The 18,968-nt window shown below is 43.2% G+C and overlaps 1 protein-coding gene across 8 annotated transcripts in view; it reads left to right on the top strand.

Moving 5' to 3' along the window:
* Positions 1-18,968, top strand: part of DDX11 (DEAD/H-box helicase 11) — a 127,488-nt gene that overhangs the window by 1,515 nt on the left and 107,005 nt on the right. For 7 of the 8 annotated variants that reach the window (XR_015059198.1, XM_085885042.1, XM_085885037.1 and 4 more), the window contains exon 2: positions 2,176-2,380. Coding sequence is in view for 6 of the 8 variants with exons in the window: in XM_085885042.1 (XP_085741168.1) it covers positions 2,176-2,380 (205 nt within the window). In the remaining 2 variants the exon portion in view is untranslated. Of the gene's footprint in view, positions 1-2,175; positions 2,381-12,472; positions 12,561-18,968 lie in introns of those variants that run through there. The other variant, XM_085885043.1, reaches the window with a different exon arrangement.

Below are 18,968 nucleotides of genomic sequence, written 5' to 3'. Positions count from 1 at the left end.
CTCACAATAATTCGGTCACGAGGTAATTCGGTCATGGTAATTTGGTCACGAAAAACTTGGTCACGGTAAAACGGTCACAAGGTAATTTGCTCACAGTAATTCGGTCACGAGGTAATTCGTCATGGTAATTTGGTCACGAAAAACTTGGTCACGGTAAAACGGTCACAAGGTAATTTGCTCACAGTAATTCGGTCACGAGGTAATTCGGTCATGGTAATTTGGTCACGAAAAACTTGGTCACGGTAAAACGGTCACAAGGTAATTTGCTCACAGTAATTCGGTCACGAGGTAATTCGGTCATGGTAATTTGGTCACGAAAAACTTTGTCACGGTAAAACGGTCACAAGGTAATTTGCTCACAATAATTCGGTCACGAGGTAATTCGGTCATGGTAATTTGGTCACGGGAAACTTGGTCACGGTAAAACGGTCACAAGGTAATTTGCTCACAGTAATTCGGTCACGAGGTAATTAGGTCATGGTAATTTGGTCACGGGAAACTTGGTCACGGTAAAACGGTCACAAGGTAATTTGCTCACAGTAATTCGGTCACGAGGTAATTCGGTCATGGTATTATTATTTTTATTATTATTATTATTCACTGCATTTAAGGCCAGTCAGGCCCAAGAGCAGTAATACACATTTTCATTTCATGGCCGGCAAATCTTGTTGGCATAATGACGTATTGACCAAGTTTACTGACTACTATAATGAAATCGATTCTGTCTCTCTCAGCTTTTAAATTCCGATTCCATTATAGTAGTCAGTAAACTTGGTCAATACGTCATTATGCCAACAAGATTTGCCGGCCATGAAATGAAAATGTTTATTACCGCTCTTGGGCCTTACTGGCCTTAAATGCAGTGAATAATAATAATAATACCGTGACCGAATTACCATGACCGAATTACTGTGACCAAATTACCTTGTGACCGTTTTACCATGACCAAGTTTCCCGTGACCAAATTTCCTGTGACCAAATTACCTACGTTCACGGGAGTGACGGTCATCTCTGCGAGAAACTAGCATGAGTTCCTGTTACTAGGGTGTAGTGTTCTCGGCTCAGGAGGGATTTTTGGCCAACTTTGAAGTCGCATGACGCGAAAACGAAAGCGAATATCGAAAATCCGGCCCGACCAAATCTAGATATTGTGCCAGAGATTCATATGCCACAATCAAATTCAAGATCGCTTGAGAAATGTAGGAGGAGATAGATTTTGAAAATCGTCATTTTCGCATTTTTTGCCAACTTTGAAGTCACGTGACACGAAAACGAAAGCGAATATCGAAAATCCGGCCCGACCAAATTTAGATATTGTCCTATAGATTCATATGCTACAATCAAATTCAAGATTGCTTGAGAAATGGCGGACGAGATAGAATTTGAAAATCATCATTTTCGCAACTTCAAAGGCCTCGTGACCTTGACCTTGACCTTCAGTGACCTTGAAAGTCATGCCATCGTGTACGTCTCATCGACCTCTATCAGGATCACTAATGACCAGATCTCCCGCTTCAACTTCATTGTGAACGAACGAACGGACGGACGGATCGAAGGACATCGACACCCATATTATTAGGTCATGCTCGAAGAGATGACAAAAAAAGAAAAAAAAACTTTCAAACCACGTGCCAGAAACAACAATCACACAGGCCGTTCCTTCGCTCTCGTAAAAGACAACTGGATTGGGGCATTGTGTTTATCTATAAATGCGCATAAGAAATCGAGGAATTATTAGAATACAGTAAGTCATCACTATCCTGAAGTCCGTACGTTGTAACCCGTAATGGGGAGCGCGGCTGAGGATCTCGTCCCCATCGGCCACGCCTACGCAGCAACGTGTCCCGTCATTGATAACTAAATGGTGCCCTTTCCCCATTGGCCACGCCTACGCAGCAACGTGTTCTGTCATTGGTAACTAAGGCGCCCCTTCCCCATCGGCCATGCCTACGCAGCAACGTGTCCTGTCATTGGTTTGGTAAATAAATGGCCATAACTTGGGAACCACTTCTCCGATTAATATCAAACCTTGTTAAGGCACATACTCAGGTCCCCAGCAATATACCTGGCAAGTTTCAATTACATCGGACCAGTGGTTGTCGAGAAACCGGTCACACACACACACATTGCTGGAATTATAGAGAGATGTGTCTGTGTGTGTGTGGCGTTGTGCAGAATGTGGTCCGATAATGAAGATTCTCTGAGAGCAGAGAACAACACACTCGATCCTGAAACGTGTGATTCTTCTGGGAATCACGGAATTCCAAAAGAGTTCCCATTCCCATTTCCACCCTATGGCATTCAAAGGGAATTCATGCAGGTGCTCTACAGGGTGCTGGAAGAAGAGAAAGTTGGAATTTTTGAGAGCCCCACAGGCACTGTGAGTGTTATTTGTTTGTGTTTGAAAATTATGAACTTTCATTGTTTTTTTATTTTTTAATGTGGATTTGTTCAGCATGTGTGTTGCACCAGCAAGGTGGTACACCATCTTAACGTCCCAAATGTAGATGGCTGATGTGACTTCAAATCCGAACACAATGATTGTGATGAAATCCTGAAATTAAAATTTGGGCTTGCAAGTTTCCAAGCAAACGTACAGATGAGAGTTTAAAACCTTTATTCACTCTTATTCTGATCATCCCAATTAAAGTCATTCTTCTTCTTCTTCTTCTTCTTCTTCTCTTTGATAACAGGTGATATCCAGTGGCAGTATTGACCAGTCTGCCCTGCCTTGACCACGATACTCCTCCACTTCCCCCTGTCCTCAGCCATCTCTCTCCACTCTCCAACCATCTCCACCTACTGAAATCACTCCTCACACAATCCTCCTATCTCAACCATGATCTACCTCTTTTCCTCCTACCTTGTTCTCTCAACCTTTCCACTCAATTCCTCCGTCCGCACCAAGTGTCAAGCCCACTTCAGCTGGCTTTTTACCAATATCCCCTTCAAGCTCATCTGCACACCAATCTCCTCCCTCAGTCCATCCATCCTCTTCACTCCCACAATCTTCCTGACCCAGTTCTCTCTCTGACAGTGCTACCGTTTCGAGACCGTAAAGGTAGACCAGCATCTCCCAAGAACAATTCCTCCCTCCACCCTCTTCCATGCATTCGCACCCACCTGAAACCTCTTCAGCAACTCTGCCTCCTACCGACCATCACTGGTCACTGTCCCCCCCCCCACCAGATACTCAAACCTGTTTCCCTGTCTAACCTGGTGTTCATTTATTTTCTCTGCTGCCCAATCCACATCACCTTGGTCTTCTCCATACTCATCTTCAACCCGTTTCCCAAATGCTTACTTTCTGCATCTCCCGTCTACTCTCCTCCACAATAGCCAGACCATCCGCATACAACATCCTCCCCAGAATGCCATTCACATTTACCCTCCTGCTTACAAGCTCCATCACCATGATAAACATGAGTGGGCTGTGAGAGCTTCCCTTCCTCAAACCGATATGCACACTGAACTCCGACATCTGAGGACCAACGAAAACTCTTCCCTTCGTTCCCTTGTACATCCCTTCCACCAACCTAAGTTCTACTTTCATCACTCCCATCCATCTCATTGTTGCCATCACCATCACTCCCGGGATAATGTTGTAGGCCTTTACCAGGTCCACAAATCACAATGCCGTTTCACCTTGGACCTCAAAATTCTTCTCTACTAACATTATCAGCGTGAACATCCCATCTGTTGTCCCCCTACCCTTTCTAAACCACCATTTCTCTTCACCCATCTCCATCTCCACACTTCTCCTTATCGTCCTTTCCAGAATCCTCTCCAGTACCTTTATGACAAGACATAGGAGCGTTATGCCTCTGTACCTCCCCGGATCTTGAACATCGCACATCCTCTTCCATATCGGCACAATTAATCCTGTAATGTCCTCTAGAATCGAACCATCTCTCATCCATACATTCAACAGCCAATTCGTCCAACTGACTCCAACTTCCCCCGCAGCAGTGATCATCTCTTTGTGCCCCTCATCAATTCCTGGTGCTCTCCCTTCCTTCATCATCTTTCAGGCTATCTGCACCTCCTCCTCCATTATTTCCACTAATTCAATTTTCCCCTCTACATGACACAGTATCTCCAGCTCATCGTTGCTTCCTTCCCGGTTCAGCAGCTCCTTGAAATATCCTTCCCATACTTTCAATACTGCCCCCTTTCTGTCACTAGCCTCCCGGCACAATCTTGAATCACCCTCCCCCCTCCTCCCTTCATGTTCTCACTATCCTCATCTTGGTAACAAGCCAATTAATAGATCGTCTTCTTCCCACCATCCTTTTCCAAGTTGGTGTGCACCTCCTCTTCTATATCATTCCTCCCCTTATCCACAGCTCTCCTTGCTGCTTTCTTCTTTTCGCCCATACAGGTGTAGCCCAACCCTGCATCTGGTTGCTCCTCTCTATCCTTGATCTTCTATATCCTCTATAAAACCTCCTTCTTTTCATCAACTGCCTTTGCTACTTCCTCCATCCATCATACCTGGTTTCTAGCCCTCGATGGTGTACCCTTTCCTGATGTCCTTCCAAACAAAACTTCTGCAGTTCTCCTAAGCACCTCTTCATACTTTTTCCACTCTTCCTCCAAACCTTGTGTCAGCTTGTGCTTGGTGGCAACATACTCTCCCGCCACTGCCTTACAGTCCTTCACCCTCCACAACTGTCGCTTCCTCCCGACCAGCAAATCCAGTTCCGTTCTACGCTGCCCACTCCTATAAGTAATTTTGTGGCTGTGCCACTTCTGAAAGAATGAACCAGCAATGGCCATCCTATTCCTTGCCACCATAGTGTATGTCATTGTGTAATTTGGTCAACTTTTTATCTGGAATCTGGAAACTTGTAATTTTTCACTTCCTATGTTTACAGTGAACACCAAAACAGCTGTTTCCAATTATTTTATTCATAACCAGTCACCAAAATCCAAAATTTGAGAAATCGCCATATTTTACCCATTAGAGCACATTCCGAGATAATAAAAAATATCTGTTCAGCTAAATTTAACCCAGTTAGGCATTATTTACGAACCCCCCAAAAGATGACAGCCAAATATGCACAAAAAGGACATTCTGTAGTACTGAGAACATACAATTTGAATGGATGTGCAAATACAAAACACAAAGATGCTAAGGCATATATAATTATTTAGTCATCCAAGTCCTCATTTTCCTCATCATCGCTTGAATTCTCATCAATTGTGACATTATTGCATGTGTCCTCAGCTCCTTCACACTTGCAGAGCTCTGTACAGGCTAGATTATGTGTCTTACAAGAGCACCGTCCACTGCACTTACTGGCGACACAGGAACACTTCACGAGTTCCACCACAGCCTCCGGTGCTGTTTTTTTGACGGTGCTATATTCATACAATATTTGACGACTTGATTTATGTGCTTGCAGTATTTGCTGAGAGATGACCGATGCTGACTTATTCAAATCTTGTGTTCGGGCTTCAGTTTTTACTGTGTGCATGCCCTTCAAGATCCATAGAATCATGCTATGTACTGTAGTTCATGTGGAACTACATCTTCTGCTGAGTTTTCTAGCGTTCCATTGAAAACCCATGGGTCCTTTTTGACCTGCTCAGTCGATTCACGTAGCACCATGGAAGCTTCGAAGATCTTCTTCATGTTATCATGTGGGTCAGGGCTGTGTACTGCTTCTCCGATTGCTGCGTTTTGTTTGGCTTTGGAATGTATCAGCGTAGGCTTATTTGGCAATAGTGTGAACTGAACGAGTTTGACATTATTCTCGATTTTCTGTCGCAACCATCTCCGTGCTGTTTGGGCATTTGAAAATCTTGACCAATATTCAATATCGTGTTGTTTCATCTTCGATACATAGTCCTTTTCTGCTTCATCGATGGGTATGATTTCACCTTGTTCGATATGCTCCTGTATTTCAGCAAATAACTCGATTTCGGCTGCTATATAGTGAACAGTTGTTTCACTATCATCGGTATTGCCACCGGTAGGGGTATTTGAGGAGGGTAGACTGCCTCCAGCACACTCAAGCTCACGCTTCAGAAGTTGCCACTGTTCAGTTATACACTGCTTGTGATACACAATGTCCTGTGACAGTGCATCATTGTCAGATATGACATTAGCATAGTTCACTTTCCACTATGGGTTGTTGGAGTGTTGCACTATATCATGTCTCAGAGTTCCAATATTTCCTGACCGGCATTCGTGCAAAACATCTTGAACTTTGCCTTGGCAGAAAAAGCACTTGCTTTTATCGTAGTTCATGGATTTTGAACGAGTGTGCCTTCCTGATACTGACAGTTCTTCAGGTTCTCCATGGTGCGATGAGTTGGTCTCACTATGGTTCGTTGAAGAAGACTAACATCGGATGTTGCACAGGCTCGTTTATATCGCTTTTCATCACGTTTTATATGTTCTTTATTGGTGCTTGCCGCGTAGCGTGTTCTGTGCCACACAACATGCTTGTCACTTTTATCACCTGCTGTCGTCAAGTCCCCGATTTTTTTTTTTTTTTTTTTTTTTTTCACTGAGTGTAATGAACTCACTGTTCCCAAAACTCGCTCTCAAACGAACCGCTGTCAAGAATTTGTCGTACGTTGAATGTTCCTCAGATTGTGGTGGTTCTTTCAATTGCTCTTTTATGGAGCTCTGACACTTTATGAATAGTTTATAGTTTATTTCTGTGCGTGCCCTTTTCTCCGGGGGTTCTTCGCTCTGTGCCATGACTTATCTGCAAATAGAGAGAAAACACATAATTGATAATTTTTATGTAAAAGACACTACACGTATATTGTCTAAATATGCAGGATCAGGCAAAGATATCAGAGTGGTCATATTGATGAGTGTTAGGGATTATGATTACTAGTACGTGCCCGTAAAAAAAATAAAAAAATAAAAAAATAAAAATAATAATAATAATAAATAAATAAACCACACAGGCCGTTTCTTCGCTCTCACGTGCCCGTACGTGCGTGACCTGGAAGTTCGATATTATTTGCAGTGTCGATTATTCGCAATTTATTTTTAATACCCAATTATTCAATTAGCGCCAACGTATTTTACCTTTTCGCAATGTCGTGGCAAGGAAAAACAAAAAGAGAAGAGAAGGGAGAGAAAAAATTTTACTTCCTGGTTCGGAGCATACCAGCACTCTGATGTTCCCGAAATTTATACACCGTCTAATATGAAAACGATCATAACTTGGGCCATTGTGTTTATCTATAAATGTGCATAAGAAATCGAGAAATTATTAGAATACACGAAGTCATCACTCTCCGGAAGCCCGTACGTTGTAACCGGTAATGGGGAACGTGGCTGTGCTTCCCTTCCCCATCGGCCACGCCCACGCAACAACGTGTCTTCCCATTGGTTTGGTAAATAAATGGCCATAACTTGGGAAGCACTTGTCCGATTAATATCAAACCTTGAAAAGGCACATCCTCAGGTCCCCAGCAATATACCTGGCAAGTTTCAATTAGATCGGACCAGAGGTTGTCGAGAAACAGCGGTCACACACACACAGATTGCTGAAATTATAGATAGATGATGCGTGTTAGGGATTATGATTATGATGTCGATTATAGATCCACTGCATACACTGTGTCTGAAAATACGAAACGAAATTTGTCATCAAAATTTTTTTATCGATTTTCACCACTCGCTGGCCGCCATCTTGGATTTTTGTCATTAGCAATGTTTGGAAAAATTGGAAACAGCTGATTTGTAGTCCTATGTGATCTTAGGAAGTGAAAAAACACAAGTTTCCAGATTCTGTATGAAAAGTTGACCATTGTATGAATTGATACATAACATACACTAGCAGCTCCACCAGCTCTTGACCCTCTCTTTTCCTTGTTCCCCAATCAAATTTTTCTAATTCATTCCTCTTCACCCGAGAAGGTGGATCAGACTCAGCGATGGTTGCTAGAGTGAGATGTGCATGGAAGAAGTTTTGGGAACTGAGTGGCGTGCTGACGAAGAGGGGAGTGTTGTTGAAGTTGAAGGGAAAGGTGTATGTTACATGTGTTAGAAGTCCTATGATTTATGGGAGCGAGACATGGGTAATGAACGTCGAGCAGCAACGAAGGCTGGAAAGGGTGGAAATGCGAATGGTTCGGTGGATGTGCGGAGTATCGTTGAGAGAGAGGAAGACAAATGATGAATTGCGGAAGATGATGGGAATAGAGCCTGTGATGGATGTTGTGATGAGAAACAGGTTGAGATGGTTGGGTCATGTGTTGACCATTTCTCAACACACACACCATTTCCTCTATATCACCAACAATGCCATAACTATCCATCCCTCCCATCTTTCCGCTCTGAATTCCATACCCCTGGGCCAATTCCCCCCAAATTTTCTGTACCACATTATTTTCATATGTGTTCGCTCAACCTCACAATGCAAACTTTTAACGAAGTAATTTCGGCCATCATTGCTGTGGTGCACTCCCAGGTTAATTTTTACCTACACCACCGAAGGTGAATGAGGTTGTTTTCACCCATCTCTGTCTGTTTGTTACTTACGAAATCTAAAGATTTCGTAAGTATATTGATGACTTCCGTCCTCTGTTTGTGTGTTTGTTTGATACTTACGAAATCTAAAGATTTCGTAAGTACATTGATCACTTCCATTTCTGTTTGTTTGTTTGTGTGTTTGTTTGTGTGTTTGTTTGTGTGTTTGTTACTTATGAAATCTAAAGATTTCGTAAGTATATTGATGACTTCCGTTTCTGTTTGTTTGTTACTTATTTCGTAAGTATATTGATGACTTCCGTCCTCTGTTTGTGTGTTTGTTTGATACTTACGAAATCCAAAGATTTCTTCTTCAGATCAAATTTCTTCTTCAGATCTTCTTCAAATCTAAAGATTTCGTAAGTATATTGATGACTTCCGTTTCTGTTTGTTTGTTTGTTTGTTTGTAGGCACGATAACTCAAGAAGGGAAGAAGCTACCAATGTCAAATTACACCACGTGATTCAGGAAGGTGATGGCTAGTGCTGATTAGATTTTGGTCAAAATCGGTCAAAGGTCAAGGTCACGGTGAGGTCAAATATTCGATTTTTGATGGTTTGGTACAGATAACTCGAGAACGGAAGAAGCTATCAATGTCAAATTACACCACGTGATCCAAGAGGCTGATGGCTAGTGCTGATTAGATTTTGGTCAAAATCGGTCAAAGGTCAAGGTCACGGTGAGGTCAAATATTCGATTTTTGATGGTTTGGTACAGATAACTCGAGAACGAAAGAAGCTACCAATGTCAAATTACACCACGTGATCCAAGAGGCTGATGGCTAGTGCTGATTAGATTTTGGTCAAAATCGGTCAAAGGTCAAGGTCACAGTGAGGTCAAACATCCAAAACATTCGATTTTTGATGGTTTGGTACAGAATCATCGTAGAAACTTCTGGTTTGCATCGCTACCTTCTCGAGAGACAGCTTTTATTAGACAAGGTCAGAGGTCAAGTTGACGATTTCGTAAGTACCAGTCTGTGACTGCTTGTTACTTACGAAATCTAAAGATTTCGTAAGTATATTGATGACTTCCGTTTCTGTTTGTTTGTTTGTTTGTTTGTTTGTTTGTTTGTTTGTATGTTTGTATGTTTGTTTGTTTGTTTGTTTGTTTGTAGGCACGATAACTCGAGAACGGAAGAAGCTACCAATGTCAAATTATAACAAGTGATTCAGAAGGGTGATGGCAAGTGCTGATTAGATTTTGGTTAAAATCAGTTAAAGGTCAAGGTCACAGTGAGGTCAAATATCCGATTTTTGATGGTTTGGTACAGATAACTCGAGAACGGAAGAAGCTACCAATGTCAAATTACACCACGTGATTCAGGAGTGTGATGGCTAGTGCTGATTATATTTTGGTCAATATCGGTCAAAGGTCAAGATCACAGTGAGGTCAAACATCCAAAAAATGATAACTCGAGAACGGAAGAAGCTACCAATGTCAAATTGCATCACGTGATTCAGGAGGGTGGTGGCTAGCATTGATTAGATTTTGGTCAAAATCGGTCAAAGGTCAAGGTCACGGTGAGGTCAAACATCCAAAACATTCGATTTTTTGATGGTTTGGTACAGAATCATCGTAGAAACTTCTAGTTTGCGTTGCCACCTTCTCGAGAGACAGCTTTTATGAGACAAGGTCAGAGGTCAAGTTGACGACTTCGTAAGTACCAGTCTATGACTGCTTGTTACTTACGAAATCTAAAGATTTCGTAAGTGTATTGATGACTTCCGTTTGTTTGTTTGTTTGTTTGTTTGTTTGTAGGCTCGATAACTCGAGAACAGAAGAAGCTACCAATGTCAAATTACACCACATGATTCAGGAGGGTGGTGGCTCGCGCTGATTATATTTTGGTCAAAATCGGTCGTAGGTCAAGGTCACAGTGAGGTCAAACATCCAAAAATTGATAACTCGAGAACGGAAGAAGCTTCCAATGTCAAATTACACCACGTGATTCAGGAGGGTGGTGGCTCGCGCTGATTATATTTTGGTCAAAATCGGTCAAAGGTCAAGGTCACAGTGAGGTCAAACATCCAAAACATTCGATTTTTGATGGTTTGGAATAGAATCATCGTAGAAACTTATGGTTTGTGTCGCTACCTTCTCAAGAGACAGCTTTTATGAGACAAGGTCAGAGGTCAAGTTGACGATTTCGTAAGTACCAGTCTATGACTGCTTGTTTGTTTGTTTGTTTGTCGGCACGATAACTCGAGAACGGAAGAAGCTACCAATGTCAAATTACACCACGTGATTCAGGAGGGTGATGGCTAGTGCTGATTAGATTTTGGTCAAAATCGGTCAACGGTCAAGGTCACAGTAAGGTCAAACATTCGATTTTTGATGGTTTGGAACAGAATCATCGTAGAAACTTCTGGTTTGCGTCGCTACCTTCTCTAGAGACAGCTTTTATTAGACAAGGTCAGAGGTAAAGTTGACTATTTTGGAAGTACCAGTCTATGACTGCTTGTTTGTATGTTTGTTTATAGGCACGATAACTCGAGAACGGAAGAAGCTACCAATGTCAAATTACACCGTGTGATTCAGAAGGGTGATGGCAAGTGCTGATTAGATTTTGTTCGAAATCGGTCAAAGGTCAAGGTCACAGTGAGGTCAAATATCCGATTTTTGATGGTTTGGTACAGATAACTTGAGAACGGAAGAAGCTACCAATGACAAATTACACCACATGATTCAGGATGGTGATGGCTCGTGCTGATTAGATTTTGGTCAAAATCGGTCAAAGGTCAAGGTCACAGTGAGGTCAAACATCCAAAAAATGATAACTCGAGAACGGAAGGAGCTACCAATGTCGAATTAAACCATGTGATTTAGGAGGGTGGTGGCTAGCGCTGATTAGATTTTGGTCAAAATCGGTCAAAGGTCAAGGTCACGGTGAGGTCAAATATCCAAAACATTTGATTTTTGATGGTTTGGTACAGAATCATCGTAGAAACTTCTAGTTTGCGTCGCCACCTTCTCGAGAGACAGCTTTTATTAGACAAGGTCAGAGGTCAAGTTCAAAATTTCGTAAGTACCAGTCTATGACTGCTTGTTTGGTTGTTTTTGTGTTTGTGTGTTTGTTTGTGTGTTTGTTTGTGTGTTCGTGTGTTTGTTTGTAGGCACGATAACTCGAGAACGGAAGAAGCTACCAATGTCAAATTACACCACGTGATTCAGGAGGGTGATGGCTAGCGCTGATTAAATTTTGGTCAAAATCGGTCAAAGGTCAAGGTCACAGTGAGGTCAAACATCATTCCGTAAATTCATGTGGAGAAATGGAGTATTTTTGTTTCGCTCGACGTTACGAGTTCGTTTTAACTTCGATTTTAATTTTGTCTTCGGTTTTTGCGATCGCTTAGGACGCTTAAAACTCGTTTGTCGAAATTCTGGTAAAAATCAGATGTTTTGGAGACGTTTTAAGATTGTATAAACAACATTTCACTTGCGCGTCACGGGTCGTCACGTGATGCAGTGCTCAATTCCGTAAATTCATGTGGAGAAATGGAGTATTTTTGCTTTGCTCGACGTGACGAGTTCGTTTTAACTTCGATTTTAATTTTGTCTTCGGTTTTTGCGATCGTTTCGGACGCTTAAAACTCGGTTGTCGAAATTCTGGTAAAAATCGGATGTTTTGGAGACGTTTTAAGATTGTATAAAAAATATTTCACTCGTGCGTCACGGGTCGTCACGTGATGCAGTCCACTCGAGCAGACGCGTCGTTGACTCGCGTATGGTTTTGCGTGTGCGTGCTGATGGTGTTTTCGATAAAGATGGTGTTTAAAAGTCATTTTTTATCCCAATAAAGGTTATCGTCGCATGCCTGACTCGCTGAGCCGTCGGATTATGTAAAGATTGTTGGTGGATGGCCGAATATTACGGTTTTGTGACTGATAAAATAATATAAAATAATTGCGTGGAGAAATGGACATTTTTGCTTCGGTCGACGTTACGATTTTTGATGGTTTGGTACAGATTCATCGTATAAACTTCTGGTTTGCGTCGCTCCCTTCTCCGGAGACACCTTTTATTCGACAAGGTCAGAGGTCAAGTTGACGATTTCGTAAGTACCAGTCTATGACTGCTTGTTTGTCTGTTGTTTGTTTGTCTGTGTGCAAGATATCTCAAAAGGTTGTGGACGGATCAGGATGAAATTTGATGGGAAGGTTGGGTGTGTGACACGTACAAACTAGTTAGATTTTGGTGAAGATCCGGATCCAACTACGAGAATTTATGAAAATGATTCTCTTTACCATTGAGAGATAGAGCCAAAAATGACATATGGCATGATATCTCAAAAAGTTGTGGATGGATTCTGGTGAAACTTTCTCGACAGTTTGGGTGTGTGACCACGACGAATTGTTTCGATTTTGATGACGATCCAAATCCATATCTGGAGACAATAATTATTTACTTTTAAAAGTGATTCTTCACCATTGAGAGATTGGGCCAAAAACGATATACAGCATGATGGTTCAAAAATATATTGGGCCTGTTCTGTTCTTGTGGATCATGCATTATGTGGCAGAGGTATGCGCTCTACTGAGTGCTCTTCTAATTGCTCCTGCTTTAATTGTCAATCTTCTTGATTGTTTATTAATGTATAAATAACCCGATCTTGATTGGGTGACCTAATTTGTGCATCACATATGCACATGAGGATGTAGAAGGAGGGGGGCTAAGTTTGAAAGATGATGAATTCGAAGAAGAGAATGAAGGGTGTAAAGGAGAAAGGAGGTACAAGTCTGGAGATGGCGATGGTTCATGAGCAATGCACACGGTTTGCCTTTTTTATTTTTTGACATTCGAGGGGACACCACGGGCAAACTGGCGGGAATCGGGAAAAATGTAAATGATGAAAGTTGTAGTACTCGAAGAGCACTAGTTGCATACCAACTTTCATTTGAAACAGTTGAAAACCCTAGGAGCTCGATGCCCAATTTATTGATTTTTTTGACATTTTCTAAGTTCGTGACCTTGTGACTTTGACTTTGGGACGAAAATGAAAAATCGAGCTCTGTGGGGCTATGCAGGTGCCATTGGGCTAACCAAATACCGAAACCCCTGCCAGATTCGACAAACCCCCTCGGAGAAGATGTAACTTGAAACCGGCTACCCCCTAAAAACACATGTTTTTTGGGCGTAGCTCCGCACATGATGGGCGCAGCACGCCCATTCTCCGGAAAACACTAGATCATGATACAAACCTCACACCCTAATTTTATCAAGATCGGATCAAAACCCACGGAGTAGCTCCGGACAGACAGACAGACAGACACACACCCATAACAAATATAGTGGTCACTTACTGGCTCGTGAACCAATAGGAGTAAAGGTAGAACATACTGGGGGAGAGAAAGAGGGTTGGTGTCAAACTTGGCAAAGATCTCTCTGCCTTAATCTAGGTTCTGCTGTGCTCTGCATTTAGTGCTGTTAAAGCAGACACATAGCAAGAATAACACTCGGTAGTTTACCTTTGCTTTTCTAGAAATCGTGAAGTCAGGAATTTGGAATTTGTTCAGGGTGATGGTGATAACTTGCCTACTCTTTGTGACAAACACCATGATATCTTTAACGTCCACCAACAATTGATGCTTATGGACCCAGCTTAACGTCCGCTTCTAAGACGTCATCCAATGCGTTGTAACGCTCTGTCTGTGAAACACCACTGTGACATTTAATGGTTGGGTCAGGAATTGAACCTCGGCTTGGCATGACAAAAGTCATTGCTCGACCTCTGCACCACCCTGTCTGATCTTAACAAGGCGATGATGAATGTTCTCGAGTGTTATTCTTCTATATACCTTATTTGGATTGAACTTGTTCAAAATAGCAATTTTAATTTCTACCTTTTGTTTTTTCTTTAAACCAGGAGTGGAAATGGTCATGATGAAGTATTGAAGTGTTTGCATTTGTTAAATTCAACCCTACCAGTAATTTCTAGTCTGATTAAAGCTTGTGTGCATGCAAAAGGAGACTTTATTATACTCTTAGTCTTGCAAGTACCTTATCATAGAATGTTTTGCAAGTAGAATGCTTAAAAATAACTTGGTGTGAAGCATCTTCATTTATTTACAAGTCATTTCAGGTTGTGCTCATTCAAAATTTTGTTCTCTAATTATTACTTTATAATCCCACATTTTGACTTCTTAATTGAATTGTGTAGTACTGTGGAGCCCCGACATTCACGGACCTCGTGTATTCGCAGTTTATAAAATGTGACCTGCTTCGACATTCACGCTTCAGCATTCGCACTTTTTAAATTTTTGCAAATATTTTTTTGTTATAAACTCTTCAGGACTGGTCTCCTATATCCACCGCCACTGATGTCAATTCAGCCTGGGAATTATTCCACAGAAGCCTGTTCTCTGATGTATGAATTCATGTCACCTCAGGTCAGGTCAGGTATGGGAGCATGCGCCAGAGCAGCACGTCGCTGCATCCACTTTTCGCCGGTACTCCAGGGGCCTCCGTCTGGCCATCCCCCAGGCAGATGCCTGGCCCATCCCCATCTCCTTGAGATGACGATCAATCTGCTGCAACCACAAGGCACGTAGTTGGCCCCAAGGAATTAAGTCTCTGTCTCGATCCCTGGTCAGAGTCCAAGTCTCACATCCATAGAGCAAGACTGGAAGCACCAGGTCCTGAAGACTGGGACTTTCGTCCTCCCGCACAGGTACCGGCAACACCACACCCCATGATCCAATGAATCAATGACTCCCCATGCCAGACCCAGACGTCTATTGACCTCTGACTCACAGCCCACATGAATATCACTGCCAAGGTAAGTAAATCTCTCCATGACCTCAACATCCTCACTACAAACAGGCACAGACAGGACAGCAGCATCCAATATCTCATTGAAATCCTGGATCTTAGTTTTGACCCAGGATTCCCGTAATCCCAGCGGCTCCGACCCCTCATGCAGCACCTCGAGGGCCCCCAAAAGGATAGCTAAAGTCTCCACAACAATGACTGCATCATCTGCGAAATCAAGGTCAGAGATCTTGACATTCCCAAATGATGCGCCACAGCTTAATCTCTCTGACATCCTCCCTAGAATCCAGTCCATACAAGTGCTGCAAAGTGTGGGGGCCAGTACACGCCCCTGGCAAACTCCAGTTACAACTGGAAATAAGTCAGAGATGGTACCATCACATCTCACTGCACTCTCAGTACCAGAGTAGAGTTCAGACATCAGATCTATCAGTTTTGGTGGCACCCCACGAAGACCAAGAATCCTCCATAGGGCATCCAGATTCACTGAATCGAACGCTTCACAGAGATCAACATAGGTTGCAAGCAGCCCCTGCCGAAACTCTCGTCTGCATTCGGTGAGGATCCGAAGAGCAAGGATACGGTCAATCGTTGACCTCTTTGGTGTAAAGCCTGACTGCTCTGGACACTGGTGCTCAAGCAGATGGTGGCGAACCCTATCAATAATTATCTGATCAAAGACCTTTCCCGGCACTGAGAGCAGCGTCTCCCCTCGGTAGTTGTTGCAGTCTTGGCGATCACCCTTCCCTTTCCAGAGAGGGCCAACAAGGCCCCTCTTCCAGTCAGTTGGGATTATGCCTGTGTTCCAGGCAGAGCACAAAACTGCATGCAATGACACGAGTGCAGCATTTCCACCAGCCTTGAGAAGTTCAGCATGGATGCCACAGATCCCTTAAGCTTAACCTCATTTCAACCGGTTCACCTCAGCCTGTGTTTCCACAAACGAAGGTGGACCACAGTTGATTGGAGGGTCAGCAACAGTGATTGTAACCCCCCTGACATGCAACTTGACAGCTGGTGGATCAGCCTGGTACAACCGCCCAAAGTAACCGGCCCAGCGGGCCTTCACTTTGGACTCCTCTGTCAAGAGCCTACCACCATCAGCTATAACTGCAGTACACCGAGGGATGGGCTTGGATGAACGCAATGCGCGAATTCCCCTGAAAGCAGAACGAGAATCACTTGACCACAGGTGATGCTCTACCCCCTCACAGATTCCTCACACATCGGCCTCCTTGTCCACCATTAGCGCACGTACAGTTTTAAGCCTCAGCTCCATGAACAGCTCAGCTCTGCCATTTATCCTGGCCCTGCGACTTTGGTGAATGGTATCCAGTGTCCCTTGAGAGACATTCTTCCTTGCTTTACGGTGAGTTCCAAGACCTCCACCGGCAACATCAAGGATGGTGGTCTTGAAGGCCCTCCACAACTCTTCAGGAGCTCCCAAAACACCCAGATCCTCCAAATCTCCACTCAGCTTGTTCGCAAACTCCTCAGCTACCCTTTCATCCTTGAGCTTGCCAACATCCAGCCTAGACTGGGATGGTACCATTTTCCTGGATTTAAGGTGCAACTTAAGAGTTGCTACAACAATCCGGTGGTCAGTATTGAGGAACTGAGCACTCTGGGAGACCCTGCAGTTCTGGATCATCCTCCAGCGACCATCAACGATCACATGGTCAATCTCCTTTGCCACACCACCAGCGTTGGAATACCAAGTCCAGCGATGCGCTTGTGGGTGCTGAAACCATGAACCGGCCACCCTAAGTCCATGACTTCTTGCAAAGTCAAGGAACTTCGTACTATTCAGGTTCACAGTTCCAGACCCATGGGGATCAACACACGTCTCATGACCATCCCTATCAGTTCCCGTCGATGCATTGAAATCCCCCAAGACGAGAAGTGTATCTCGTCTGGGGCACTGATCAACCACAGACTCGAGCGTGGTGTAGAATGTGTCCTTCATGGTGAGATCACTCGCTTCAGTCGGAGCATAAACAGAGACCAGGGAAATGACACCCAAGGAGTGACGAATCCTTAGTCTCATAATACGCTCGTTGACCGGTGTTACCTCAATTATCATTGGAGTCAGCTTATTGGACACAGCTACAGCAACTCCTTGGGCAATGTAACCATCAGAGCGACCAGACCAATAGTAGGTGTAACCACCCACCATGATCTCGCCGCAATCCGGTCTCCGAACTTCAGAGAGTGCTGCAATACCGATGTCCAATCGCTTGAGCTCAGATGATAACAGTGACAGGTGATCATCTTCTCTTCGGGATAGGACATTCCAGGCACCCACCCGAAGGGACCGCCTCAGGTTAACCCAAGGAGACCACCGTCTGGTGGACAACACCTCAGCACCACTCCGACACACTCTTCCGCAATCTGACCTGGGAATGTTACCCTGTGGTTTCCCTCCTATCATCAAAGATTGGGGGTCCCGAAGGCTTTTCCCCAATCTAGTACAGGCATTTTAGCAGAAATATTTAGTCAACCTCCCACAAATTGCAACATAAGCAAACTCAACAGATTTTGATTCCTGGATATGTCCTCAGTGACAGAAAAAGTCCTAAGGGATCCTCCCGGGGGAAAGTCCTGAAATCATGGAAATCCAATATGGCCACCACCTGGCTTTGGGGAAAATGAGAAAATTGTAAAGATTGATATTTTAATATGTAAATTTATGTTTTTCAGCATTCTAATTGTTGATAGTTATGGTCAGTATATTGATATACAAGAATAATTATAAAAAAGTGAAATGTATTCAGGGTAAAATAAAAAAATTATAGCTTTTTTGTCCAAAAATGTCAATTTTTTTTTGTCCCGAAAAAATATATATTTACCTGATACTGATTTTGGCTCCTGGACAAAAAAATTAGAATCGTTGAAGACACAAGATGAAATCAAGTCTATGGCAATACAATATAATTATGTAAATCATTGAAACATGACAAAATTCACAATTCCACTCGGGGCAATCACATCTGCCTGACGAAGGTTTCGAAATGAAAATTCGCATTAAACTCAGAAACTACATCCATTATAAACTTACTATACATGTTGAGAAAAATCAAGCGTATTAAAGTTATAACTCGACAATGTCGTCATCATCCTCATCATTGTCCCATGGAGTGTTTGTGCAGCCAGAGCCCCTGCAGTTTCCACAAGCTGGAGTGCATTCAATGTTGTGCTTCTTGCATGTGCATCTCTTGGTGCTACATTCAGCCTGGCAGTTGCACCTAATGACACGTAACATCTTTTCAGGAGCCGTTAGTTTTGATGAGGGGTTCCATGTGGTTCGACAAAGTGATCGCCTGTGGGCAGGTCTTTCATCTGACCTGATCATCAAACAAGTTCTGATGAGAAGTTTGAAGACCAGCGTGGGGCTCACACGAGGGCGAGGAATGACAGAGCAACAACGGCTGGTATGGCTACTATCAATGCCTGCTTGTGCAGAAATAAACCAGTCAATGCAGGAGCTCACAGGTGTGAACTACAACACTGGAGAGCAGAAGAAGGACATGACCAAGGCAAGACAATCTCGTGACTGGAAGGACACACTATCAGCTCTTCAGTATTTACAGGAACGGAATCCGTTCAGTAGTGATCCACGTCTGAGGAACATTGCCACCGGAGTTCATGCACACCCCACCGTCAACGTCGATACAGCACATGCTGTAGGAGCCAA

Source organism: Eptatretus burgeri, chromosome 6, assembly GCF_056783735.1.
Source record: "Eptatretus burgeri isolate ZD-2024b chromosome 6, Ebu_testis_v1, whole genome shotgun sequence".
Classification (NCBI taxonomy): domain Eukaryota; kingdom Metazoa; phylum Chordata; class Myxini; order Myxiniformes; family Myxinidae; genus Eptatretus; species Eptatretus burgeri.
This window is presented reverse-complemented; position numbering and strand designations above follow the sequence as displayed.